Raw genomic sequence first — 27,034 nt, 5'->3', positions numbered from 1 at the left:
ATAAAGAGATGTGGAAGAAGTGTACATGACACAACCTGTTACCATGATAAACAGGATTTTAAAAATCACAATGGAAAACAGTATATGTATATACATGTTGAGTTTAATTATCCTCAGAGATGTCATAATAGAGTATATATAAATATATGCATACCATTTTCATCAACCTAAGACCTATAGTTCATGAGATATGGAGGAACATTGACACATAAATTAAGGACACGTAAAGTAATACCCAGGTCCCGCAGGCGAGATAAAAACTCATTCAACTTAACTCAGCATTGATTTTGAAACAAGCCGTAATACATGACAGAACAACAAAATTGCAACTTTATCATAGGTTGAGTAATCGTGGAACGACTGAGGAAATGTAAAAATTTTCCAGTTTAGGTAGTAGTGAGCTCCAGAAACCCTCATCAAAATCAATCTCTATGATTTTTATGTCTTTCAAAGTGTATAAAACGAAATCGCACTTCCTTAAGTTACAAACGGCCATGAGTCCTTGAACTTGGGTATAGTACTTGTGTGTTTGTTTAAGTCTAATTTCCTATATAGATGGCCTATTCCATTCACATGGTTTTGATGTACTCGGTATGCTCTCTCTTTTACTTGACATGTCCTCAATGGCAAACAAAAGGCCAGATATGTGTGTGCATCCCTCTCCTAATCTGAAAAATAGGGTAATAAACCAATACAAAGTTAGCCCAAAAACAGTTGATTTTTTATACCGACAGGGCCCACCGAGGTTTGGGGGTCATTTTTTCAAAAATGTGAAGGAGTATACAAAGAGCTGATAGTCCAAATGTCAATGTCGATTATCATTAATACACATTTCTTGACCCCCATCCATGTTCGTCTGTTTTATATTGCAACTATTTGATTTTCTTTGAGCTTTGGTAATTATTTATTGTGAGAAAAGTGTGACAAAATATGAATCTGACTGCAAATGTTTGAAAAATATTCGACATTTGAAAGGAGGAAGAAAGCAACCAGAAGACTGAGCAGGTTAGGTAGTTCTTAATGTTGTTGCATGAAATCATGCATTTTATTTAGAGTAGAATATTTCTTTAATGGTTAAGAATGGTGCAACCTCTGTCGGTATTGAAATTTGAATAAAGTTCGCCATCGAGTTTCCCCAAAAAAGATTTCTTGGTTACCAAGTTAAATGTATTTTAATCATATTAAAGAATGTTAGGGGAAGATATGTGTAGTATATACACTTAAACTTCACTTGAACGTAAAATGATAAACTCGTATTGTACGAACTGTATGAAAATGTGTAACAAATTGTGTTTTTTCATCCTGTAGGCTAACCCCTACTATAGGCTGACATTAACAAATTTGCGCTGAACAGATATTTTAAACGGGGGTTAGTCTCTGTGTGTTTTCAACCTGTAGGCTAACCCCTACTACAGGCCGACAATAACAAATTTTGCATGATTTTTCAATTTTGCTGAACAGATATTTTAAACGGGGGTTAGTCTGTGTGTGTTTTCAACCAGTAGGCTAACCCCTACTACAGGCTTACATACTAATTAAAGATTATTTCACATTATTTACAGCTATCTTTCAAATTTCATTGTATAATGATAAGGTACAAGAACGGAAAAAGATCATTATAAGCGGCTAATATTATTACCCAGCTGGACATGAGCAGCTAGCTTTAACAATCTTGACCGGTTGTTTCTTTGATAGAAGGACCCACTGCCAGTACACTAAATCCTTCTTCATTGACGGAAAACATTTGGACCGTACGTAGCAGACGTCACTTTCATTGTCTATTTCATTGATCATCATCTTGTGGATGTACCCCTCTTTAAAGAAATTAAACCCCCTTATAAACTGGCGATAACAGTTCATTTTTTCCAGGTCTTGCGTCCTGTGACTGCTACTAATAAGATAGCTTTCAACATCATTGTGTGTTAAATCGGGTACAGATTTTAGGTCACTACTCCATCCGAAATTCAGTTCATTAATATTAGGGGTTTCATTCGTGATAGTATCATTTCCTTCAATGTCATTTTCGTTTTCCGAAACACTTCTTGTGGCCGCGAAATTTAATGCAATGTAATCACAAGCTCTTTGAGCAATTACGGCCTTATTGCCACTTATCGGCTGTCTTTGCTCTCTTAAAAAGTTTACTATGTCAATCTTTTTAAACGTTAAAATGTCTTCATATGTTGTTTTTGCCGTGAAACAACTCATTTTAGTTAACCATAGTTTGTTTTGAATTTTACCGCTGTGGAACTTTAACCGGAAATATTTTATACCTACTATAAAGGGCGACAACTCTGTTGCACGAAAAGACCGAATATACGACCGCAATTTTTTTTTCGGTGACGCTATTATATATAGAAAGGTCTGAACAATTCCCAACGATGTTAGAACTGTCAAATTTCCCGCGGAGGGACCGACCAAAAAGTTGCATCGCAAATTTGACAGTTCTAACATCGTTGGGAATTTTTCAGACCTTTCTATACGTTTACATATCTTCCCTGTATCAATTTGATCCGATGGAGCAGTGTAGCGAATAGAGTCGTCACATTCTGAGACGTTGTATATATATATATATATATATATATATATATATATATATATATATATACAGAAGGGTCTGGAAAATTCCCAACGATGTTAGAACTGTCAAATTTGCGAAGCAAATTTTTGTCGTTCCCTCCGCGGGACTCGAACTCGTACCGCTGTGACATCTATGGCAACACCGCCTGCACTAAGTCCAGCGCCCTAGACCACTCGGCCATATAAAATATAGCTTTCGCTGGCCGGGTGATTCCTCCTCGTCGGATTAATCTAGGGATGTAACTTAGTACATGATGTATGGTAGTAAGGGACAGCTCATCTAGGTGTTATTATGTAGGATAGTGGATCAAATTAATGATGCATGTCACAACAAATCAATATTATACAACGTCTCAGAATGTGACGACTCTATTCTCTACACTGCTCCATCGGATCAAATTGATACAGGGAAGATAACGTTAACTTATAGAAGGGTCTGAAAAATTCCCAACGATGTTAGAACTGTCAAATTTGCGAAGCAAATTTTTGTCGTTCCCTCCGCGGGACTCGAACTCGTACCGCTGTGACATCTATGGCAACACCGCCTGCACTAAGTCCAGCGCCCTAGACCACTCGGCCAGCTAGGTTATAAAATATATACGATGTATGGTAGTACAGGACAGTTCATCTAGGTGTTATTATGTAGGATAGAGGATCAAATTAATGATGCATATCACAACAAATCAATATTATACAACGTCTCAGAATGTGACGACTCTATTCGCTACACTGCTCCATAGGATCAAATTGATACAGGGAAGATATGTAAACGTATAGAAAGGTCTGAAATTCCCAACGATGTTAGAACTGTCAAATTTGCGATGCAAATTTTTGGTCGTTCCCTCCGTGGGACTCGAACTCGTACCGCTGTGACATCTATGGCAACACCGCCTGCACAAAGTCCAGCGCCCTAGACCACTCGCCCAGTTCGAACATCGTTGGGAATTTTTGAATGAACTTGGTCTTATGACAACTAATTTCCCCTGAATACACCATGACCCTCATTCACGGGTATGACTGTGCCTGGGGACTGTGTAAACGCTTCTAAGCTTTACACTGTTCGTGAGATACCCCAAACGATAACCAAGGGCGTTAAGAAACCCCTCTGCTCGTCATGTATCACAAATACCGCATATGTGTGCAGACCGGTTCTAACAGTATTAGGTATATATGTTAGCACGAAAATGAAAATTAAACCAAGTATAGGAATAGTCAGCTGATGGTCGGCGTCACTAATATCGTACAAATGATAGGCTAACACTGTGTTATGAAAGATTTTTGGAATTATCTGCTCCTAGCTTTATAATGCACGAAATGAAGGGTTCCGTGGTTTGCCTTTTTCAAAACATATTTGTTTTAGTTTTAGTTTTTACTTAATTAATGCCCAAATCTGTCGGGCATCGGGGTGCAAAGAACATTATACATTACATGTTCTTGTTTACTCGTTGGTTTCTGTGTGTCAGAAAGTTTATCAACCAAGAAAGAAGTTTACAGAACCTTTGATCCTTGATATCTTTGAAGTAGAAGAATCAGACGCCGATTATATACAGAATCTTATGAAATGCTTTGCTTTTGACACAAAAAGTTTTTCATGCTTTACAGCGCAAATTTAATGAAAGTAAAACATGATTATATATTTAGATTAATTCTTGGCAAAAACAGAAAAATAAAAAAAGCCCGATTTATTGGTCCATGAGGTCGGATGTAAAGAAATATATATAAATGTGTAGTTGAATATCATGTATTTTGCCAAATGATGAATTGACATAATTGGACATCCTCGCTTGCCACTGATTATGGTCCTGTGAAGGAATTGAACCAGGCCATAACCCTTGGCCACCGAAGATTATAATTGAAATGGGTGAATTGGGTAAATAAGGACGTATTATTTTTTTTACCATTAAATCAAATTCAAGGTCACGGCAAAAAAATGGGTTAAGTTTTAAGTTTAACATGATGATCGAGTCGTATCTGGAAGAAACCAAAAACTAAACCAAACACGTAACGGCTATATTTACACTGGCTTTAAGGAACCTCAAGATAAGGACTAACGGTGTTTTGTCACGAACCTGGTACACTATAAAGGCAGAGTTCAACTACTTTGTCGTATTGAGGATAGAAGACCTACCACAATGCTACGATTTGTCGCAGTTCTGTGTTTAAGCATCGCTGTTGCTAGGGCGTCTATCTCTGGGCACATAGCAACAGGCACATGTGTCTGCGTAACCGCTAGTCACGTTAATGCTAGACATACAGGTATGACTCTTGCTATAGTGTTGTCTGCGTAATTTGTTTTGAATTCGAAACGAGTAAATACGTTTCGTGTACGTGAAATTGAGCAAACTTCGGCATGCGCCTAATGATACAACGCCATTGATAAGAAGAGAAATACTTATGAATCAAATTTGAGTAACCTTGACTTTCATTTGTTTTTATAGGAAGCAAAGCAAGTACTTTTATATGTATTAAATGTTGTTATTGTTGTTGTTTTTTTCTTTGCGTTTTGTTTTGACTATTGTCTGATTTTGACTTCATTTGCTTTGTTTTGTTTTTGTTTTTTTTTGTTTTTGTTTAGTTTTGATTGGTTGGTTTTGATTTTGTTATTGTGTAATTGAATTTGAAAACTCAAGCCGCTTACAACATGTATGTATGATTTCCTTTGTTTTATTTATTGTTTTATGTATCTATTTAATTTGGAAAAATTGCGTCTTAGGGCAAATTATGATAGCATTAAAAGTGTGGTATACCCCAAAAGTACAAATATAGACAATTAAAGGTAACCAATGAAAGACAACTAACATGAGCATGTTTACAAAAGCGAGCAGACATCCTGGATCCACCTATGTTGGTGACCACACTCTACAGTTAATCGTCGGCAATTTAACGTCTTATCATGAACTTTATACTATCATATTTTGTTGATTGTGTTTTTTATTTATTATTATAAAATAATAAATGTAAAATAAAGCGTTCTATTACCAATAATTGATTCATTCTTTAATAAATTAATTTGAGATAAATACTGTAATCTGATTGGTTAAACTAATTTTGTTATATATTTGTAATGGATAAAAAAAATATTGACATGCCCCTATTCAGTTATATTCAGAGCTACTTTTCATATGTTTAAAGATAAAAATATGTTCTAAAATTAATTTGTAAGAATTTGCAATAATAAAATTTTTTCCTATTGAAAAATTACATAAACTTTCCATATGCATATTTTGTTTATTGCACTTCACGCAATGTGCACTTGGAAAATTTATGTTATTTTTCAATAGACAAAATTTTTATTATTGCCAATTCTTAATAGGAAAAATGATAAATATGCACTTCAGAAATTGAATAAAATACTTCAACTTTCTTTTTCATAAAACATTCGGTATGGACCGCTGATTATAAACGATGTCGTTAATAGAGCTGTACAAATGAGACGGTCCGTGAAAATTTCTTGGTTTTAAATTCAAATTTCTGTACTGTTTATTTTTTTTTTCACATTCTTGAATATGCATGATGCATTGCTACCTAAAGGGATCTCACAATCGAGGCGGTCCTTATTTACAAAGCATAACTACGAAACTGATGAAATAGCATGATCAGGCAGTGAATCTTAATACATGTAGTGTTCGTTGAAGTAAAAACAACGATATAGACAATGAAAATTCTTGGCCGTGAATGATATACTAGTACATGAAATGCTTTGATTTAAACGATGTTGGAAATCAGTGGATCCAGGACTTCAGTTTAGGCAGGGGTGTGTAAATAGAATTAAAAGCCAAGCAAAGCAAGGCGAAACATTAAGGGAGGAGGTAGACTTTGTAAGAAATCGATATTTCGTGCAAATTTGTTTTCCTTGTTTTAGGGGGGTTACACCAGACCCGTCCCCAATGAATCCGTGCCTTGATCCAACCCGCATAATCACTGTATAAGGTAAATCGTTTCTCTCTGAAAAAATGCTAATGGAAAAATTAAGGTGGTCAAAGACCACCACATATGTACCGTTATATTCTAGACCTTAACAGAGATATATGAAAATATTTTGGGATCATGTACAAAGTAAATTAAGACATGTGTATGCTCCACATTCTTTCTGATAAAATTAGATCAGTAATCTTTACTCGTTATCTTTACACTACTGGACCTCAGTATGAGAGCAACCATTTTATTTTTATCGAAATGGGGATCTCTCCCGATTTTGTCATTCATATCAAGGGCAGATCCAGACACTTTCAAAAGGAGGGGTGCCAGTCGGAGTCCCTGAGAAAAAGGGGGGTGCTAAGACATTTTTTACCATTTTTTGTCAATTTTACACATGAATATGACAATATTTTCATTAAAAAAGAGGGTGCCAACCCCCTTCACCCTATCCTGGAACCGCCACCGATATTGTGATTTGGACTGTTTCAATTTACCCATACAAATAAGCACACAATAAAACCCTTTTTTTTTCGATAAATGCAGTTTGAAAGGATTTATTTTTTTATCAATTTAGATCGAAGATCTGTATTGATATAACAGTCGCCAGAATCTTCAGATTTGAAAGTCTGATAGCATCTGCAATTGTCTTACACAATCGCAGTAAAAATAGTTCCATTGACACACCCCATTTAGGTTCAAATAAAGATAGCTACACATGTAGGTCAATTTTGTAGCTATTTCTAATATATTAAGTTTAATTCTATATTATTTACGCCAATTAACAAACCCAATAAACAACTTTGATTGCGAACTAAATATGCTAATTAATTTGGCTTGTATTAACAACGACCCAAATTAAAAATTGTTGGCCTCTAGCCTCTTATCAGTACCTGCATGTTTATTTCCCAGTGTCGATATAGTCAAGTGGCTATTTTTAGACGCATACTAATTCATTTGATGTTTAGTTAAAACTCTGCGAGATTATCGACCTTAGAATTGAAAAAGTAACAGGAATGCTGATAACCAATAGGAAGAGCTGTCTTCAGATATTTCATGATAGCCTTGGGGGATTAAAATATTTACAAAATAGGAGCAGTGGTTCCTATCAAGAAACTTATACTTAGTCTAGTATAAAGAAAGGAGTTTAAGGCTATTACTTGTTGCTCATTTTTTGTCATTTTTTAAACAAAAGGATAGCATAACCTCAGAAACTATCCTGATGTATCACCCATTGTATCGAGTATTTTTATTACGGTTACTGCCTCCTGACATCGGAAGCCCGGAGATGACGGTATATCTTGGGAATTTTGTCAGTCTGTGGTCTGATAAATTTTACCTTTTTTTGCAATAAACATTCTATTCGGCTATTTTGGCCATGTGCATGTTACGATAATAAAGCTGTAAGTGCTCCAGGGTCTTAAAAGTGCATGGCAAATGTTTTCCTAACAAGACAATATTGTTGAAATTATAATAATTGTTATAAAGCTTATCAACTGACTTACGTTTAAATGATTTAACAGTCTCGACCTTGAGGTTGATAAATTAAATTTCGACCTGAAAATTTAAAAACTGGGAAAGGCCAACTACATGTAGTAGATTGCACATTTTTGTAGTTCAATTATGCAGTGGGTCGGAGAGTTTTGTGTTCATTCATCTAGGTGTTCCATATTAACCGATATGAAACCCGAATATTACGCAAACTGGTGATCTGCTACAATGCATCATACATGAATTTTAGTGTGTGTGTTTTTTAATGTCCTTCGTAATCAGAATCGTGAATTTAAAAATAAAACAGAGAGTTCAATATTAACCATTCAAAACAATAAGCTTGTGTTTAGATACATGTGAATTCGATCCCCGTACTTCCCTTTTATCACATATTTTGCAAGTCAAACGACCGGTTTAAATTGATTCAGTACATGACATACTTTGATTCTTTTCATTATTAGCCAGACGCATTCCTCTTTATATTCGCGTTTTATTTTTGTAGGTAAAGATTGATGGTGTGTATGTCTGTTGTGATTGTCAGAATGACCCTGTTTCACATTTGTCCAACTTATCATTTGTTTTTAAAGAATTGGGATTTCCTTATCAGGACATTTCCTTGAACTTCCCATTGAAATACTTGTATTCGATGAACTGTTACAGTAATGTAAGTTCAACATGCAAAACTAAGGAAAGTGGACTAATGATGGTATACAATGTAAGTAATTTAGCCAAACCTACACATATAAGATTCAGTTAATAAGGGTTTGATTTAGAAAGGTCCGGATTACATGTTTGTATACAGATAATTTCATCTAAGTAGGTTCCGATGTATCGTTCTTGATTCTTTTTATAGCTGGACTCCATGGCAGTGTAGTTGGTCAGGTCAACACTGGTGAATGTTACAAGTTTAATGGAGGAATCCATACAGTGGATCATTATACCTGGTATCAGCTTCAACATGTTCATGGTCAGGTAAGATTACACCTACAGACCTGATAGCAACTTCCTGCTTTTTATCAATTTAGATCGAAGATCAGAATTGATATAGCAGTCGCCAGGGCCTTGAGCTTTGTAAAGACTGATAGCATCTACAATTATCTTACACTGACGCAGTAAAATAGTTCCACTGGCATACCCCATTTAGGTTCAAATAAAGATACGTAGGTCAAAGCTATCATTTGCCACAAATTTGTTGGCCAAACGTTGTACAAAAAGGTAGTAAAACCCACGAAACATCCCGATGCATCATTCACTGTATCGTATATTTTAGTACTGTTACCGTCTCGTGACATTGGAAACCCGGAGATGCATGACAAATAAAAATAAAACTTTGCTTAGACGATAGCAAAGGAATGCATTTCTCGGGAATGGAGGCAGTATGGGGTCTGATGCTATGTTTTTTGTAATAATCATTTTATTGGGTTATTTTGGCCATGTGTGAAGATAATAGAGCTGCAGGTGCTCCATGGCATTATAAATGCTTGGCTAGTATTGTCTGCACTAGACATAATTGTTGAAATTATATTCTAAGACTCTGGCGTTTATATTATTGAACGTGTCTCTGGAACTATGTGTCTAAGAAACTAAGCATTTTAGATGACACATTAATGTCTGTGCGGTAAGTTGTAGCGCTTGAGCTATAAAGCTTATCAACTGAGGAATATAGCTGTAGTTGAAAGGTACAAGTATCTAAGGAGCTGATTCATTTTAATGACTGTGGCGGCTTAAGTTTTAATCATTTTACACAATGTTTCGAACTGGAGGTCGATAAACTGAATCATTTAAGTGTTCCATTTAAACCGAAATCGGACCTGAATATTACGTATACGACTGGCGCACTGCTACGATGCATCATAAATTCGGTGTGTGTTTTTTGTTATGACATTCGTAGTCAGAATGATGAATTTAAAAGTAAATGAAACAGTTCAATGATGATCATTAACACTACAATGAGTTTATGTCTAGCTTCGATTTTCCTGTTACATTTTTTTGCAATTTGACGATTATTTGAGGCGTAAAAAATCTAACGGTCGATATGAATTGATTTAGTACTTTGATTATTTTTATATACCACTCCACTATAATTATGAAACTATTAAAATTATTATATGAATAACACAGTTTTAGAGAGATGTTGTCAAATTGAATGCCATTTTATAATATGACTAGACGCCATAGTGAACTTTGACCCTAAACGAATGACCATATTACGAAAATTTTGATCGATTTTCCAATATTAATCCTGGAAATTGTCTTAATAAAAGGAATCGTCAAATGAAATGCACATTTGGTTTGGAAAGGGGGGTTTCAGAAGAATTTTAATTTTAATTTGATTTCGGCTTAAACCTTTTTGAAAAGTTAATAATTTGATCTTGAAGATGGGAGATAAAATAGTTTGATCACTTCAGAATACTCTGATCCGAATATTATGCTTGATGTATACGAAAAATATTTTTTTTTATCTTTATCACTGTGGAAAAATACATTTTGATCCGAAAAAGTATTCCGAATCCCGATCCTCCCCAATATCAAGTTATATTTCAAATGCTGCATTGTATCATAAAGCTATACTGCAATGCCTATAAATATGCGTCAGTTGCGCGTGCATATATGAATCATGGGTTGATAATGCATTTAAGTCGCGTAAGTAAACGTTGTATTTTCAGCTTGCTTGGGTTGCAGGCAGTTTCTTAAGGACTTCATCATCATCTTCATGTACCTCAGGGGGATCAGTCGGAACTCAAAGTGGCACTTTCGCATCAGGTAGATCAAGGTGTTAAGAGTAGCACTGAAATATCACTTATTACTTACCACATATTATGAAAATAACAATATATATATAGATGTATGAAACAATGATTTATTTGATTTGTTACCAACTTTCTGATTGGTCGATGCTCTTTGAGCAATCAAAGATATTTTGTATAGCCCTGCTTTGTACTGCGACGCCATTAACGTCGACCGTCCCGATTCGAATAATCTTTTTAAAAAATGAAGTTTTGATATAAACGAGTCAATTCTTAATACTTGGATTTGAATCCATTAAAAACTGGATTATAAGGAATGTATAGAATATTATACGAAACAACTTAGTTTTGACCAGTTTTCACTTTCTATACACTGCTTATACAATGTAAATACTGCAAACTGCAGTAAACGATGTTATTTTGAATTTGTCTTCCGTTCAAAAACTAGAAACATTCTCAAAATAAATCAGGATTGTACTGTACTGTACATGTACATGTATGTCCACGACTTCTTTCTTGATTGAACTAAGAGGATGTACGAATATTATTTCTGAATAAAATGCTTTAACTTCATATGTAATTAATATATTTACGTTGTGTAACGACAAGAATTTTACACATTAAGCTAGAAGAATGTTTCTCTGCTTTGACCCTCTATCAATGATTTGTTTCGAAAATTCCATTGACTTAATTTTAAAAATAATTTCAGGAATCGTCTCCCAACATTGTTTACAGTGTATTTGTAATGTAAGTATAAAATATAATTAATTATTCAATTCGGGAATAATAAATAATTTGACCAAAATTGTTATTTAAAAAAATAAATAAATAAAAACTGAATGTTATGTATGTGCATGTAGAAAATGCTTTGTTGAATAACGAGGAAGACAAATATGTAAAGTATCAAATTCTATTAGCGAATGTAAAGCTCACTAAATGATACCCCCGCTTCCTAATCCAGGGACCATGCGAACCGAACGCGCTGACGGTCATCATGATCGATACCATTTGGTGCGTACAAAAGTCTTGTAGATTCAGCATTTATCGTTTTGGAGGCTAAAAATCACTAATTCCACTTCCCATAGGCTTCTATGCTAATTTCACAATATTCAATGGCTTCTCTGGACTTTACCTTAACTTTAACCTGCAGAGGACTATATATCAGCATGATTCTACATATGTCAGCTCACAATCCTCAGAATGGCATGTGGGGTTAGCAGACTTCCAGTGCAGTACTGGTCACCGGAAGTGAAGTGTCTATAAATAGCATGGGAAATCCCAGTGTTTTCACAAGATAGGGGTATATTTAGAAATCATTATGGAGATTAGGCTTCACATCACAAGAAGCAAAATGCACCTATAAAATGTACAGAAGTGTTTTTCCTTTCAGAAACTGTTTAAATTTTTTAAATGAGATGAGAACTTTTTTCACAGCACTATGAGGAACAGGGGTCATTTCTGCGTAGGACTATTTTTGCGTACGTTCCAAATGCTCATTGGTTGAATTGGTGGTCTGTAACCTGGATTAAAGTTAAACACTGGTGCATTTGTTGTGTTACACACTTCCGGCTCTTTTTCAATGTGGTGGAATAACTACCAATACAAACAAAATAACTACCAGTACAATAATTCTTGTCAGCTTTATAAACTATTTGTATTGTTTCTTACGCAGCACGAATCCGGATGTCGACCATTAGCGTGTAAATGGGACGTAAACTCAGACTCCTGTGGCTACTTCCAATTGAAACAGGTCTATTGGACTGACTGTGGAAAACCAGGCGGCAGTAAGTACCGGTTTCATGAATGAGTCGGTAGTTTAAAACAAATTCCTGTGACTTCTAAATCTGTTATAGCTAAATAAATATCCAAAAATTGATATCTGTTAAACGAAAAAATATGTATTTTACTAGCCTACCAAATGTTTAATTAATATATTTTTGAGGATTTTGAAATTTGAAAATGAACATGAAACCAGAAATCTACATGCTCAGGATGAAAAGTGTGGTCTGTTATTACTTCAATTTAGTTAAAAGATAGAACTTTCAATTTTGTAGGTCTGGAAGCATGTTCAAAGGACTTACACTGCTCATCTCAATGTGTACAGAAATACATGTCAAGATATATTGGTCATTACGGATGTGCTCACAACTGTGAAAGTTACGCTCGAATGCACAATGGCGGCCCAGCCGGATGCAAACATAGTAACACTCTGAACTACTGGCACCACATTACTGCACAAGGTTGCTCAGCAAATAGTTAAAAAAAATCTGGAATAAAATAGTAACAATCATTATTTTAATCTACTTTTTTTTGTGTACATTTGTTATTCCTTTTCCCTTAATCGATTGGAGTTAAATATTAGCAAAAAATACCGAGTCATCAAGTCAGAACGCCAATTGGGAGTTTTCAGAATCCAAAGACGTGAAGACAGAAAACATAATCAACCACTTATACAAGAAGAATACTATTCAATAATCAATAGGATATGAAAAAAAGAAAACCAAGACAACTCACATATAAAAAAAACTAATAAAACTAATAAAAGCATTTTCAATATGATGTTCCACGAAAAAACTGGAATGATATCCGGTGCCCAATACAAATAAGTACATACATCCTTTGTTTGAAAAAAAGTTTTTTGTCAAACTATTTTTCTCGGCGTAACAAGTTAAATAAGTGTGAAACTTATGGAAAATCATTGAGAAAATATACTGAATACTCTTTTTGAATAGTTGAAACGACCCTTTTTATAGACTAACACTTGGAAGTATTTCACCATTTAATTTATCAATGACAATATTTACATAACCAGTTAAAAAAGATCAACAAAAATGTCTTTTAGTGGTGTTTTATATTTTCATTTAAAAAATGTCAAGATATATTAGGTATTTTAATATAAATATGTATCAAAATGTTAAAAAAAATATCAATAAAATAACCCAATTACATAAATCTTCCTTAAAATAATTTCTTAAGTCATTACAAAAGCTATCAACCCTATAAAATAAATTCACATAAAAATGATTTTATATCAAATAGTCAGTACAATATGTACTATAACATAAGATAAGCATTTTGCAGTCATAATATCACTTTACATTCTGGATTGCTGGTACAGAATGCAGGCTGACTACTCTGTCTTTGTACCTGTGACACTCGCCAGGGTAGCAGACCTTTGTACTTAAAAGGCTGTGAAGAGTCTGGTCACATAAATTGTCTTTTGGATATTTTTCACTCTTTCTGTGTCAGCATTTGAATTAGAAGTAGACAGAACAGCTTCGGTTAACTGGAATATTAGAATGAATTGTTTCTGACCACTGGGAAGTTTCACACTGAAGTTTCAAGCTGACAGTGTTCCACTGCTGACCCAAAGACATACTGTTCTGGTTATATGTCGACAGTTCGGATACTGAGGTGACACATTTTCTGTGACTTTGTTGTCCAGTTGCTTCTTTTCTGGTCAAAGAGTAATCAAAGGAAGCAAGGTTATAGTGGTAATCTAAAGAATGTAATCCAGGTACAAAGACCAGACATGGAGTGGATGATAAAATAAAAACGAAATGATTTGTTTGTTTGTTGGGCTTTAACGCCCGAACAGCAATATTTCAGCTATATTCAGGCGATGAACATGAAGTGGATGATACAATGAACATGAAATGATGATGAAATGAAAAAAATGGGATGGGAAACAAGGACAATGGGGTCGACAAATTCTGATTGCTACTAGAAAAGGGAAAGGTGGGTAGGGTCGGGCAATTTAGCCTCCTGTGGCGGAGCCCTATGGTTCCTACTCCGGGAGAATACCACAGTAGTTTTTTAACGTGCGAGGAACGTGACATCTTTCCCAACAATATGGTTTGCGGTCAGGTTTTCAGTATTACAGCCTGATAACCCCAGCATGTAACACACCAGGGGTACCCCATTCCACCACCTGGGGCACACAACCCAGTTGCTCTGTGGGCAGAGCGCCCTAGCCCCCGGCTAAGGTTCTGAGCACTATTTAGTCGCCTTTTACGACAAGCTTAGCACTGCTGCAGGCCTATTATTTTAACACCCGGACCTGCACGGGGCCAAAAAATGATGATGAAATGAAAAAAATGGGATGGGAAACAAGGATAATAGGGTCTACAAATTTTTATTGCCACTGGAAATAGGGAGAGATGGGTAGGGTCGGGCAATTTAGCCTCCTGTGACGGAGCCTTATGGTTCCTACTCCGGGAGAATACCACAGTAGGGTTCTTTAACGTGTGAGGAACGTGACATCTTTCCAACACGGTGCACCAATATGGTTTGCGGTCAGGTTTTCCGTATTACAGCCTGACAACCCCAGTATGTAACACTCCAGGGGTACCCCATTCCACCACCTGGGGCACACAACCCAGTTGCTCTGTGGGCACAGCGGAACACTATAATTCGCCTTTTACGACAAGCTTAGCGCTGCTGCAGGCCTATTCTGTTGACACCCGGACCTGCACGGGGCGATTCATGGATGGAAAGCCTATATATTTTTGTTTTTGATATTTTGTTTAAAATGTTATAGTAAACAGAAATTAACATGTGGTTTTTCATATAAACCATGTTCTTAGGAGAACACAATCTACACAGACTCCTTGTTTAGATCACTCTGGCATTTGATCATGGAAGTTCTACGATGAACTACGTTTGCATTTAGGAACTTGCCTGAAAATTGTAATGAATCTGCCGAACATATTTGTATATTTCATTATTAAATTTATTGACTGTGGATCAGATTAGTGTGGAATAACGAATATAAATTATTGTGGTTTGCACCAATGCCTGTAAGTTTGTAAAAATATATTCTTCCCTTTTCTTTTTTTTTGTTTTTGAATTCACCCTATTTCTGTTGAAAAAGTTTGGTCAAACTGTGAACATAACCTGTCCCAAACCTTTAAGGCTTACATCTTATTTTGATGAATATTGACACAAAACTCAGTGCTAGATGACAAATTACATGTGACAAGACTACTTACTTGTTCAATCTCAGCCGCAGACCTATAACCGCTTCCTGATTTACTCCATGTACGCATCACTCCGTTACTTTTTGTATATGCGCTGATGCACAGGGTGACATTATTATCACAAGTCATGAGCACTTACTCATTACAAATCCGTTGTGTGTGTCTGTTTCCTATGTCTGGTCTTTGTCCCTGGATTACATTCTTTTGATTACCGCTATAATCTTGGTTCCCTTGATTACTCTTTTAGGAGAGAACATCTGTAAAAGTACAACTGATTCATCTTAAATTACGAAATTGTAATATATGTACAGATTAGGATTACTCAAAAAATGTGTTGTTACATTTCAAATTATTTAACCATATTAACAATCTGAAAAATAAGATTCGAACGTTAATTAGAAAACACAACCCAGGAACGCGAAGACAGAATTATTAGACACACACAACAAAGAACATAAAATAACTAAAATAGGATGCAGTGAATGAACAACCTGGACCCCAGTAAAAACTTGGACGAACATGGACCAGGTTCACACGTATGGAAAGCGTCATCTGCTTATCAAAAAAAAAAAAAAAAAAAAAACTACCGAGTTGCTCATAACATGCCATGTCCGGAGCGAGTAGACGAGCTATGATAGAATATGCTCATTACGAATGCTGAAAATACTTAACCTTCACATACATGTAACTACAAATATACCTTAAGTCATATTGACCTATTTCATCGAAAGATAGCAGTCATATTTCATTTCATAATGGCGCCCTATATACATATCATTATTACATAATGGCGTCCTGTTTAAGTTATTTGGTATATATCTATACTAAATCAAATAAAGATGGCTAAATTTATCGGTAAATGGAGTAGCGATCACAGAAAAGCGCTGAACAATTTTGATGAATTTGCCAAAGCTGCAGGTTAGCTATTTTGTTGTTTTTGCTTTTTAAAGAGTAATCAAGGGAACCAAGGTTATAGCTGTAATCAGAAGAATGTAATCCAGGGACAAAGACCGGACATGGACGAGTAATCAAGGGAACCAAGGCTAATGATATATCTTCCTCGACATCTTGAAGAACCTGCAAAACAGTAAACAATCGTTTTAAAAAAATGAAATATCTATATTTCCAAAAATTAAGGGCCAATATAGGGCATATAAATGACATCACATCGGAGAAAAATTTTACCGATTTCCGATCAAAAGCACAGGTATTTTGGGTATGGACCCCCCCCTTTTTGGGTCCCAAGGTAAAACAATGAAATCTTTTCACTTGCGGATCGTGTGGATAGTAGAAAAGGTATTGTAATCGACTGGTTATGGAGTTTTGAGACTTGTTATATGCCTACATGTTGTAGAAAATTGTAAATATGGAAAAATAAATAGATTTTTTTTACATTTGGGCCAAAAAAGGGGGTCCATGCCCCGAATAGTTGTGTTTAAAAGCCTTCAAAAAGACAATTAGCGTAAATCAGTCTAATTCAATTATAAAATACACACCTGAGAGAGAACCAAATCATCGCTTTCTACATTTTCAATGTCAAGCCAATCTGGTAGAGAGAATGCGTCTGACATACTGCCTACTGTGTGGGTTATTAGATTTTCCCGCCAAACGTTATTTTTTTCTGCACGGACTGTCATGGGCGTGTCATTCATGTTACAAATCATTTATAGCAACGCCTTCCTCGTTAGCCAAATAAACTTCTCACGCTGCGCGTTCGAAAGTTTATATGTCTAACTCGGAATACTATGCTATAAATATAACATATAACTCACTTACAAAAACAATAATGCGAAGATGTTGCGAGCAAAGCTCAAGCGAGGAGCCCTATGGCCACATGCACGTGCAAGTAAGCGGGGTGAAGAATGATGAGAACAAAAAATCATAGACCGGATATGGTATGACGCGGAGACAATGTAAAATAACAATAATTGTTCCCAATATTTTTGGTAATATAACTAAAACGATTTAATGAACGTCTATAATTCTACCTTAAGTGGTAAGTACGTACAATGTTTACATTATGAGAACGTCGCATTGGAATTAATGTCGTGCGTGCCTTTACTTTGTTCCAAACTCAGTTCCGAAGACGAAACATATTAAATGCCAGAATATTATGTAAATGAACAGATGCATATGCAGTTCACAACAAACGAATAGTTAAATAATTATAGTTCATAAATTTTTATGATATTTTTATTTCAAATAAATATGAATAAAAAAATATAATAATATATACATGTATTGAGTCAATGTTCTCTACTACTACTACTTGTCATTTACAATTAAACCTAAAACTGGTTCTTAAAAATGCAGTGCTCGCTTATATGCTATTTTAAGAAATTTTCCATATTAAGAATCTAACACCACTGAGAATGCAAGAGAGAGAAATTTCAGACACCTAAGGGTAATTAATTGGAAGGTGTGAATAACCAAAATATGATCACGAGTGCCGAAGAACGCCTAGATTTACGAGTGTGCGCACGAGTTAAATCTTAGTGCGTTCTTGGCACGAGTGATCATATTTTGGTTATTCACGATAGCCAATTGATTATCCTTTTTATTATATAGATTTCCTACATTATTCATTGCTATTTTCAATATAAAGTTTATATTTTGTGAACGGCGGATTGATATTCGTGTTGAGAAGTTTTGGCGGGAGAAAGTGCGAGAGTGAATTACCAAATTTATTTGACTGTGTGAATTACCGTCTTTTTTTTTTCAGACTGGGAACATTCGGTAAATCACTGCTATCTATATAATAATTAAAGTTCTGTAACGAAGCTTTGTCTGTTTTCCAGTCTTGCAGCTTAATACCGGTGTTTAATTCTTATTTTCACTTTATGAATTACTTTTGTGATTATTATGTCAATTTAGAATGATAATTTGCTATTTATAAAAGAAAATGATGCTCATTATCTGAAATATGTTGAAGATGTTACACAAAACCATTCATTTAATGGGGACCATTTTATCGGTTGACCACTGATCTTCATGATTTGTGATACGGTCAAAATTTAGAAGGTGCGTCAGTTGATGAAGCGATATAACAGGTGGAGGTCGGCATTCCACAAAATTAACTTGTTAACATCTGTAGTGTATTGTTATCAGGATTATATAAATTCTACTCTAACAGCAGTGAGTTACGACTTTGTCAGTTCTAATGAAAAATAAAATCAGTCCGTCCTATGTAGTAAGAATAGCTCGAAGTCCAAAAGACGATAAACATTGTAAGTCATCTTTTTACCATCCATGTGTATCTTTAATTTTAAAATAGTACTTTATAGTTAGTAACAAGCTAACAAGACAAGATGAACATCATCTACATAACTCGTAAGACCATCATGGTTTTTCCACATTATCTTTCTTCAGCCGAGAGCAGAGCAGACGATTTACATGCACATGTAAAAATGCAGCAAATCTTTCTTGCACTGTGGCTATGAATAATATACCGTATTGATATATTATACAATTTCAGGATAAAAGTATTTTCTTTTGTATTCGTTTAGTACTATTGTTCACAATAACGATTTGAAATACACATTTGCTGGTCGTTGCAACGTCATAGTAAAACGCAGTTTAATTGGTCTCCCGAAAATGGGGATCATTACGAGGGAAATTGGCGCATGCTTATTGCAAACTGACCCCACAGTTGTATCAAGTCAGTTTGCCGATCCAAGCTTTATCTGCAAGTACACATCAAAGAAATTTTGCATAAATTAACGATAAAACGATTGTGACACCACAAAAGTCGCGTGTTTTATCTCACCTGCGGGTTAGATATACTGAATATTACATGTTAAAATCTGTATCACATGTTGTATCAACCCTCGACCTATATCACCCCGCGGGCTGGTGGCTCTTGTGGGTAATATAGGAGTATTGGGTTGATTCAAACTGTCATATCAGTTGGGTTTTGACATGCATGTTTCTGATTTTTTCCATTTTGCTTGTCTCTTACAAAAAACTTACACTTTAACAACCATAAGTATTTTTTGGCATATTCTTATTACATGAGCGTTGTCGTTCTAGTTACATATAAAATACAACGACGTACAAAGAAGCAAAAGTAAATGAGCTATGAATTAAGAGCGTTAACCAGGTGCATTGGTAAAGTAAGCGTCTGTTTTCCAAGAAACTCCTGCCGAGTTGCTCATAAATTATCACGTCCGAAATAGATGAAAGAAAGTAATACTATGACACAGTTTATAAATCGGTTCTCGTGGTGCAAACGGATACACTATTCCTGAATTTGTAGTGATATTTCAAACTTAAAGCAACATATCTCTGTAACAGTTCTGAAGCCTATTTGTAAGACATCTGCCACATTAGTAAATGTCTGCTTAGTTTTAGATCTAGAATTTGATTGATTGATTGATTGTTGGGGTTTAGCGTCCGAGCAGCAATATTTCAGCTATATTCAGACAAAGAACATGAAATGGATGATAAAATGAACATGAATGGTGAGGAAAGGAAAAAAATAAGGGATGGTAAATAAGGATAATAGGGTCAACAAATTTAGATTGCCACTAGAAAAAAGGAGGGATGGATAAGGTCGGGCAATTTAGCCTCCTGTGGCGGAGCGCAAATGTTCCTATTCCTATCGAATACCATAGCAGGGTTCTTTAAGTTAACGTGCAAGGAACGTGGCATCTTTCCCAACACGGTGCACCACTATGGTTTGCGGTCAGGTTTTCCTAATTATAGCCTGACAACTCCAGCATGTAACACACCAGGGATTTATGAAAACTCAATACGCAGTTGCTGCGGGATGTTGCCATGGATGGAAGGAAAGTTGACAATATGGAATAAGAAGTCACCGCGTTTGTGGTATATTCTGATCATGAGTGAATGAGTTGAACACTTCTTCAAGGAACTTTTAAAAGCAGAATTTCTTTCAAAAATTGAGATTTTTTCATTAACTCTATTTTACTGTAAATTCATGAATAAGATATACCTGTAAGCTTAAATGTGTGCAGATTTAGATTTACAATCTTCATTCTCACTTAAATCAGTTTAGGTGCTATCATAAAGTATATAAGGTAGGAATGATTCTGCATTGGCAAAAATGCGGATAAAATGACATAATTCAGCATTTTTTGGGTTTAATATCATTTTATATCATATATATAAATTAAATATAACTTTTTTTATATATGCACCAAAATATAGGCATGATTATGTATAGGATAATTTTAGCGCCATTATGTAAAACTTGACATTGATTTTCATTTTATTAATTTTGTAAGGTATGCCCCAAGATGCCATTGAAAAGCTAAAAACTGCAACATCAACTGTCGAATTTTATAAAGATGGAGACAAATGGATAGCCAAGGCAGAATCGTCAATTTCACAGCCATCAATTTACCCCTGGACACCTGGGGTCCAGGAAGTAACAACGGACATATTTGGAAAAGGTTTTAGGGTGCGATTTAAATTTTTAATACAATCATTCATGTTGACGAAAAATTGTGTTTTCAACAGTATTACTTCAACAGTTACAGTGTTTTAAAGGCGAAAATAAGTTTTAATAGAACTTCAAGTTATACTGAAAACTATTTATTTTTAAATGATTGATATTGTATTTTCTTTTATATTTTACCTGTAGTTTTCTTATGTAAAATCAACTTATGTCTTATCTTATGATACTTATACTTGGCCAGGCCAAGCCAAAAAGTTAACTTAAAAGTTATCGAAATCTTGACGTAAAAACGTTTTAAAACAATCGTTGCAGTACATGTCAAAGTTTGATTCTGACAGTAAAATGACTGTTAAAGAAGAAGCAGAAATAATGGACTGGAAAACGGTGATTACAACAAGGGAGGTAATAGCCGATAAAATGATTACTGTAAGTACCTGCTTTTCTGTTAAAACATGTTTATGTCGGCAAATATTATTTATGAAGTACATGTTGTAAAGATATTGGTATATTATTAAAAATCACTTACATTGTGACATACTTGTATATAAACAACAAAAGAAGAATTTTAGAAAAAAATAAAATAAAAAATAGAAACAAACAACATTCTTTAGGGCTAAACCATACAATATAAATAAAGAAATAAATACTGAGTACTTTGTCAAACAAAATAATGCTAATCGTTTCTCATGTCTGTCGTTCCGAAACCGTTCTATTCCAATTAAGTTTGAATCATTTCGACTGTCAAATTGTTTAAAGGTACGGTCATCTGTTATATCGCTTTGTACATAAGGAAACAATTGAACAACTCGGAAAACTAGAGGTGAATACCATCTCAGGAAGCAAATTATAACAATACCGTTCCCTTTTAACAGTTTTTGTCCTGACACTGCTTGCAAGAAATTTTTACCTTAAAACAGCATTGCTTCTATCTAACTACTAGCATCAGTTGTTGTTTTAGTGATGCCTTTATCAAATGTCATAACAATTACTTTCAGACTAAAACATTGCCAGATGGGACCAGGATGTCGCAAGAATCAACAAGATGCTAAGGTTAAAAAGTCTAATGTTCCTTGACAGATGGACATACGTTACAGAAACAACAAATAAACTAAACAAAATCTCATAATATCTGCAATACTGAGAAATGATATACCGTAATGTGTGTTTATAGTAATAAAAACTTATTTAGGGTACATGCACTATATATCTTTGCGTATTTTCTTTTTATTCTTTACATTCAAACATCAGGCATGAATTTCCTTCAGTAGATAGAGCTTAATGGATCATCGGTGAATATAAGACAGTTAAATCAAAGAAGGACCATGACTACTGTGACAAAGACCGGTGTACAGCTCTTCGACGAGGTAAACTTCCCACTCTCCCCATTCCCCATCCCCTTCACTTAGTACCCGACCCTATTTCTACATTTGCCATGCCCCATTTTCTATGTCTCATTTTCCATTCATATTGAACTCGCCCCATCCCATATGTAATAAACATGATTATACATGTAAATAAATTCATTATTAATATTTCTAATTTGACGTCTTCATATCGTCAAACAGTATATGTCGGTACATCCCAACCTTTAGCACCTGCGCCCTCTTTTTTTCGCTGTCGTTTCGAGACAAATATTCATTTAAAAACGTTTACGTGATGAGAGGTTATCTAATACTATACTGATACTGATACTGATACTGATACTTATTCAATAGATGGTTTACTTGGATATGTGGTTTATTTCTTAATCCAACTTCCATACGAGGGAGGTTGAACGGAACAGCCGTTATTTTGGCTACTCCTAGGGAAATTTTTGTAAAAAAAAATACCGTATTTGTCATATTAGGAAAGAAATAATTCCTTTCGAGGATAGATTTGTACTCATTTTAACATAGGTACGGTAAATTTAAAATAAAAAAAGTTCTTAGATAGTATACGAAAATGCCAATCTATTGTAAATATTATACATTTCTAATTTATAATGTTTAGTAAAGAATAGGTTTATCAAGTACCAGTCCAAAAAAAAATTAGGCACTCCCCATGGTAAAGTGATTCATGGTGTAGAAGAACCCATCGATCAGACGATGCTTTTTTGGTCCACATATGCTATATATTTATGTGACAATAGTCCTTTCTGTATTTATTTTTGTACTTTTGAGAAAACTACACTTTAACTTCCTATTAAAATCAACCAAATCAAACCACATCAAGAGCAATAACTCTTGCAAAGTGCTAGTTTCATGTGCAATCTATATAGATTTTATCTCAAACGCGCAACCCCCCCAATGAAAAACTAAGACTGGTTATGTGATCATAACGGTTTCTGAACAAGAAATAAAACTGAGTTCTGTGGGTTTTTACATGCATGAATCACATCCTGTATGATTTTTATAAAGACTGATACTTAAGTTTAATTATACATATTTTGTCAATTGAGTTGACAATTTCTCATCACACCTAGTGAGTAATCCGGCAGGTGTTTTAAGATAAGAAGAAAAGAAGGACGCTTACCCTACAGGTGCACTTGGTCCAATTTTATTGGTTTCAAAGTTGCTCATAATGATCTTTGTTCGTGTTTATTTCATGTCCTCTTTAAGTGAGGCTACTTTCTTTGTCTAGTTGTTATCATTGGATTTTGTTCGTATATTGGTTATGTTTATTTTTGCTTCATAACAATGCCTCTTTCATTTGAAATCAATTCGACTGTCCGAATAAAATACGTATTAAGTAGCTGTCTTTGTAAGAATAATGCAAAAATCTGAAAAATGTGATACACCCCCAAAAGGCTACATATTTTTATTTTTGTAATCAAGTTGTTTTATGGGTCTATATTATGAAATGTGTAATTATTCATTCAATTCTACCTGCTCTTAAGAGATAATCAACATTAAAAAATTAATAGATTCTATTGTATTTGAGTGTCATTTACAGAGTTATCGCCCTTAATTTTGAATTTTACAGTGCATTCTATACAATTTTTATCTCCTATGAGCACAGTTTATACGAAAAACCAAATATTAATTTCTGTTCACTGACGCATTTTTAAACAAAATATCAAAAATAAAAATATGTATGCTTTTCACCCATGAATCCTTTTTTTGCATGATTCTTAGCTGGAGGGCTACTTAAAATCCAAAAACCCAAGAAGTACTCAAAACCAAAACTATTTAAATAGGAAACCAAATCTATCACCGAGAGTTTTTATCATGTGCATTACAAGGAATGAAGCTTTAATGTTATAGTGATTTTGATATTTGTAATACGCAAAATAATAGTTGATTTAATTCGAGGTTAGACAGGTTGGTGAATACCCTCGGGGACAAGTGGCAAAACATTAACAAATCTCTTCTTGAAGATACAATCAATTTAATTTTGGAACAATCATGATGCAACATACCTGGTAATGTTTGATGTCTAAAAAGTATTTGTTACTAATTTAATTTAAGATGTAACACGCTTTCTGATTGGATAAAAAGTATTTGTTTATGCATTGTTTACTGTACAAACACTTTTACGTTCTAGTTCAATATCATACAAGCTTTTTTCAATCGAGACTTGATCACAGGAATGCGAAATGCATAAATGAATGGATAAGCGATAAAATTAAACAAGTGAATGATATAGACTGACACACGAACATCCAAGTTAACATTTTGAAATATGACTTCGATCCAAACAGACACTAGAAACGGTCCCGATAAAACAATTGTTGTAAGAATAATAAGTTTTGAAGTGGAAAAGGCTCGAAGTTCCTTGATCTTTCTTTTTATGCTTTCATTTAAGACAATATCTAGTGGTTTTGCGTTTTCGTCGCTGTTCTTAATTTCGATTTCACCAAGTTCCCCTACAGCAATATTCGTTGTATTTTTCTTGATCACACACTGATTTACATTGCCTATACTCCGCTCCGTTTCTTCGTATGGTATCATTTCTATAAGAGAAATAGTTGAAGGCTTTTGAATCACTCTTGTTTTGTTGTTATAGTCTTCTGGCAAATGATCAACAGCATTTAGAGAATAACTTTTGTTCGAATGATCCAGTTCTGGTATCTGACTGTATTCTTCCTCGATTATTGAAATGGGATAAACGCTCCCATTTTGTTGACTGGTTTGCGCATCATCAGTGTTGAACGGTTCCACATGTGTACTGTCATTTATTCTTTGTTTCAAAATACTTTTAAGGAACAGATTCCATATCGTGTGACCAGACAGAATTGTCATAATGATATATAAATATTGTCATAAAAGTTACCGGTCCAAATGTAAGAGAAACATACAAACGGAGCTTGCCCCCATAAAGATTTTGAAGGGTACATTGTTCAGGGTTTATTTCGTAAGGAGTCAAAAATGTTGTTAAAACGGCATACATAAAAGAAAGTGTAAAAATTCCAGCAAATATTGAAAATCTGTGCCTTTTCCATATTAAACCAAGCGTATCACCAATCCGTATTTTTCGCGATACAGCGATTAACCGTTGTAAACAAATAAGAAATAGGAAGAGATGTGTTGAAGTTAAGCCGAACGTGAACGCAAGAGCATGAAATAAACATAGACTTGAATAATCATTCAGTAGATGAAATACTAAAGAAGAGCCGAAACAAAAGGAGCTGAATGCAGTAAAAGCGTCACAAAAAAGCAAGCCGAGAACGGAGAGTTTCTGGAAATCTTTAATTAATAAATGAGCACACAGGATGATGTAAAACATATTGATAATAAATGCTATCAGCGATATAACCATGATGATCGTTCCATAAATTAAGTAAGCAGCCATTTTTGTCTTACCCTTAGCTCCTTTATCTGAAATGAAGAAAATTGAAAATAAACTATGATTTTAGCTTCATATACATATATATCATATATATCGATTGTGCACAGGAATCACATATTCTTCTGGTGTTGTTTTATATTTGGACAGAACTAGATCTGACCTGAATATAATAAATGAAAATAAGCCAGTTATTGCCATTAGCATCAAATACTTATGCTTTACTTTTATTTTTACTGTTAAGAGAAGTAACGAAATTTCTATTTGCAGATTTCTTTGTAATTATATTTTAGTCAAGAAGTTCTATGTGTAGAGAGTAATAATAGGCTAATACAAATTAGGCATTGCCTATATCAGTGAGAGCATTGTGAGCTTTACCATACTTTTACCGTCTGTTCGAGACATAGTAAAAGACATTTTAACACCTTTGGCACACAGGGGTGGGGGTCGAATGAAAATGTTTGTGTATCTTTATTTTTATTTCAGCAGCAAGCGAAATCAATATATTTTTTTGAAAATCTGCCTTGTTAAATAATGGGGGAAATTAGTTTTTTTTCATGAATGAGTAAAAACTTTTTTTTTTTCCAAAAATTAAAACATCTAGTTTTTTTTCAAAAAAGACCCCAGCCCCCAGTTCCCCTTTTCCCCTCGCTTTCAAAATGGTCGATGACTGTAGCACTTCGCTATACTTTAAAATTTTCAACCTTTAAGTGCATCTCTAGCAACATCCTTTTTAGTTTTAGCGGGTCAGATTAATCTGTACAGATACCGGAAATATTACATGGATGGTTGGAATATTTTACACATATCATGGGACGTAAACGAAAATTAGACGCAACTGACAGCTGTAAATTCCTTTCCTTTCTTAGAAAAGTTATGCTTCGATTTGGATGCTACAATCGGAGTTATAATTTTTCCCTGGTTGGTTCAGTTCTTGACAACAGCAACAGTGGAACAACGAAGATACACGTAACTAAGATATAACTTTCGACAGTCATCCTTGAATCAGCAATGCGTTGTTTTGTTAAGGCTTTAGAGAAAGAGATTGCAATAAATAAAAATAATTGTAAAACATTACACTTTATTTTTATTTTTATTTTTGTTTTTCAAAAGCCATTGTCTGCGTAAAGTAGAAATGTATA

At 34.5% G+C, this 27,034-nt stretch overlaps 3 protein-coding genes across 3 annotated transcripts; 2 read left to right on the top strand and 1 right to left on the bottom strand.

Moving 5' to 3' along the window:
• Positions 1–191: 191 nt before the first annotated feature.
• LOC148610141 (uncharacterized) lies at positions 192–2,281 on the bottom strand. Its single transcript, XM_088540795.1, has 2 exons — positions 1,640–2,281; positions 192–668 (listed from the first exon to the last, which is right to left on the bottom strand). The coding sequence occupies exons 1-2, from the start codon at positions 2,203–2,205 to the stop codon at positions 548–550; spliced, it is 687 nt and encodes a 228-aa protein (XP_088396921.1). The 5' UTR covers positions 2,206–2,281; the 3' UTR covers positions 192–547.
• Positions 2,282–4,650: 2,369 nt separating this feature from the next.
• On the top strand, positions 4,651–13,023 carry LOC148610140 (lysozyme-like). Its single transcript, XM_088542245.1, has 6 exons — positions 4,651–4,833; positions 8,837–8,955; positions 10,650–10,746; positions 11,440–11,477; positions 12,403–12,514; positions 12,785–13,023. Exons 1-6 carry the CDS (start codon positions 4,710–4,712, stop codon positions 12,988–12,990), a joined length of 696 nt encoding a protein of 231 aa, XP_088398371.1. The 5' UTR covers positions 4,651–4,709; the 3' UTR covers positions 12,991–13,023.
• Positions 13,024–16,548: 3,525 nt separating this feature from the next.
• Positions 16,549–22,202, top strand: LOC148610139 (uncharacterized). The gene is made up of 4 exons (XM_088543179.1): positions 16,549–16,627; positions 20,956–21,131; positions 21,441–21,554; positions 22,140–22,202. Exons 1-4 carry the CDS (start codon positions 16,549–16,551, stop codon positions 22,200–22,202), a joined length of 432 nt encoding a protein of 143 aa, XP_088399305.1.
• Positions 22,203–27,034: the final 4,832 nt, after the last annotated feature.

This window comes from Perna viridis, chromosome 8 (genome assembly GCF_037379345.1).
Source record: "Perna viridis isolate PV_CMFRI_1.1 ecotype Kerala chromosome 8, ASM3737934v1, whole genome shotgun sequence".
Lineage (NCBI taxonomy): Eukaryota > Metazoa > Mollusca > Bivalvia > Mytilida > Mytilidae > Perna > Perna viridis.
The sequence above is the reverse complement of the archived record's forward strand: the minus strand, read 5'-3'. Positions and strand labels throughout refer to the sequence as shown.

Bases quoted from the DNA above. Each gene is read 5' to 3' on its own strand.
- LOC148610139 (XM_088543179.1), top strand. From the start codon at position 16,549: ATGGCTAAATTTATCGGTAAATGGAGTAGCGATCACAGAAAAGCGCTG. The intron at 16,628-20,955 runs GTTAGCTATTTT...TAATTTTGTAAG, and splicing joins TGAATTTGCCAAAGCTGCAG to GTATGCCCCAAGATGCCATT. The intron at 21,132-21,440 runs GTGCGATTTAAA...CAATCGTTGCAG, and splicing joins TATTTGGAAAAGGTTTTAGG to TACATGTCAAAGTTTGATTC.
- LOC148610141 (XM_088540795.1), bottom strand. From the start codon at position 2,205: ATGAGTTGTTTCACGGCAAAAACAACATATGAAGACATTTTAACGTTT. The intron at 669-1,639 runs GTAATAATATTA...CCTATTTTTCAG, and splicing joins AGCTGCTCATGTCCAGCTGG to ATTAGGAGAGGGATGCACAC.
- LOC148610140 (XM_088542245.1), top strand. From the start codon at position 4,710: ATGCTACGATTTGTCGCAGTTCTGTGTTTAAGCATCGCTGTTGCTAGG. The intron at 4,834-8,836 runs GTATGACTCTTG...TTCTTTTTATAG, and splicing joins CGTTAATGCTAGACATACAG to CTGGACTCCATGGCAGTGTA. The intron at 11,478-12,402 runs GTAAGTATAAAA...TTTCTTACGCAG, and splicing joins GTTTACAGTGTATTTGTAAT to CACGAATCCGGATGTCGACC.